Source organism: Apteryx mantelli, chromosome 1 (genome assembly GCF_036417845.1).
Source record: "Apteryx mantelli isolate bAptMan1 chromosome 1, bAptMan1.hap1, whole genome shotgun sequence".
Lineage (NCBI taxonomy): Eukaryota > Metazoa > Chordata > Aves > Apterygiformes > Apterygidae > Apteryx > Apteryx mantelli.
Genome location: NC_089978.1, coordinates 1,175,013 through 1,176,975, shown reverse-complemented (window position 1 = coordinate 1,176,975; position 1,963 = coordinate 1,175,013). Strand labels below are relative to the sequence as shown.

The 1,963-nt window shown below is 50.2% G+C and overlaps 1 protein-coding gene across 1 annotated transcript; it reads right to left on the bottom strand.

Moving 5' to 3' along the window:
* Positions 1-522: 522 nt before the first annotated feature.
* On the bottom strand, positions 523-1,594 carry LOC136991013 (olfactory receptor 51L1-like). Its single transcript, XM_067289490.1, has one exon. It carries the CDS (start codon positions 1,537-1,539, stop codon positions 523-525), a length of 1,017 nt encoding a protein of 338 aa, XP_067145591.1. The 5' UTR covers positions 1,540-1,594.
* Positions 1,595-1,963: the final 369 nt, after the last annotated feature.

Here is a 1,963-nt window from a genome sequence, read left to right as displayed (position 1 = left end):
TAAACATTGCATAATACATTTCACACATTCCCACAACCCCTGAAAGCCTCCCATATAAAGTTTTACACAATCCCACAAGCCCCTTCAAACATCCCATAACAAGTTTGCTCTTGCCCACGTCACCCAGGATAATCTTCTTCCCCCCCCCTTCTTGGCAGTTACAGGGATCTGGCTGAACCTCGTTCCTCCTGGTTGCTTCAGTGACCCCTCAATCAGTGACCTGATGGTTGTGGTCTTTGGTATCGCCTCTGTCACCTCCTTATCTTAGGGTCTGCGTATCTAGGTGTGGTTTGTTACTTTTCCTCTCTCTTATCTCTGTTTCTGTGCTGAAGAGCTGGCAACCAGACCTCCTTACAAAGCATGCGTTCTTATGTTGCAGGTGGCTACACGTCCTTTACCTTCAGCTTATCTTTTACCTTACATACATCCCTACTTTCCACATATCCTTACACTGGTGGAAGTGTTTGATACGTTCCCCTCTCCTGGCTGGTCTTCTCAGGGGCTTCACCTTGCATAGCACTGTTAGCCATGACCATCATGTCGGCTTTGGTGACAAATGGCAGCCCTAGAGTTGCAGACCCCTCTTTGACAGAACATCCTCAGTATGCGTCTGCGGATCACTTTGGTTTTCACACTGTAAATGATGGGATTGAGGATGGGTGGTGCAAGGAAATGGAGGTTGGCTACAAAAGTGTAGACGTGGGGGGATACGTGCTTCCCAAAGCGGTGCAGCATGGACAGGCAGATCATGGGGATAAAGAATAAGAGGACAGCACAGACATGGGAGATACAGGTGTTGAGGGCTTTGAGACGCTCCCTCCAAGTTGCAATGTTCAGGACGGTCTTAAGGATGAGAACATAGGACAGGAGGACTAAAAGCAAGTCCAAACCCAGGGTGGAGAGAAGTGCAAAAAGCCCATAGACACTGTTGATTCTTGTGTCCGAGCCTGCGTGTTTGATGATGTCTGGGTGCAAACAGTAGGGATGGGAGAGCTTGTTGACCCTGGTGAAACAGAGCTGGACCAGCAGGACTGTGAGTGGCAATAGGATAAGGATGGTCCTCATAATGATTGCCACACATATCTTGATGATCACTGAGTTGGTGAGGATGGAGGAATATCGTAGGGGGTGGCGGATGGCCACGTAGCGATCAAAGGCCATAGCCAGAATGACGGCAGATTCAATATCTGTGAAGGTGTGAATGAAAAACATTTGGGCAACGCAGATGCCAAAACTGATCTCTCTGGCCTCCAGCCACAGCGTCATCAGCATGCTTGGGAAGGTGGATGTGGACAAGCCGAGGTCAGCCACAGCCAGCGTAGCAAGGAGGAGATACATGGGTGCATGGAGACTCTCCTCTACCTTAATGATGGAAAGGACAGTGCAGTTCCCCAGCAGTGCCAGCAGGTATGTGGAGCAGAGGGATACAGCAGACCCCATCTGAGCAGTTTCCCCTGCTGGAAAGCCACCCAAAAGGAACGATGGCGTCCTGGTCTGACTGCTGTTGGTCCCGGGTAGGGTGAAACAAGGATGCTCCATCTCATCACCGAATATCGGCCCTGGAAAGAAAGCCAGCAGGGTCACAAACCACAGAGAGGCAGTGAGAAGTGGCGGTAGTTTGGCACTCCTCCAGTGTGAAGTCTTGGATCAGAGGCATCACCATGACCGATGCTGTGACACAGCGGAACTTACTAGGAGCTCTACGGGAACATCTGGACGTACCTGCCTCCTCCACTACAGGTATGCACTAACACTGAACTCATGCACAGGCAGAAGAGAATGACCAGCAATCAAGCAAGGAAGTTTTGGACAGGCTTGGCATGAAAAGGCTCTGGGGTGATGCAAACAGAAGTGACCTTGTGCTCAACAAAGCAGGGCTGACATGGGGTCACTCCAAAGGTAAACACATAAAGAAGGAAGTGCCTATGGGGCAGCATTATGGGGAAATCTCTCACACCCTTTC

Bases quoted from the DNA above. Each gene is read 5' to 3' on its own strand.
- LOC136991013 (XM_067289490.1), bottom strand. From the start codon at position 1,539: ATGGAGCATCCTTGTTTCACCCTACCCGGGACCAACAGCAGTCAGACC.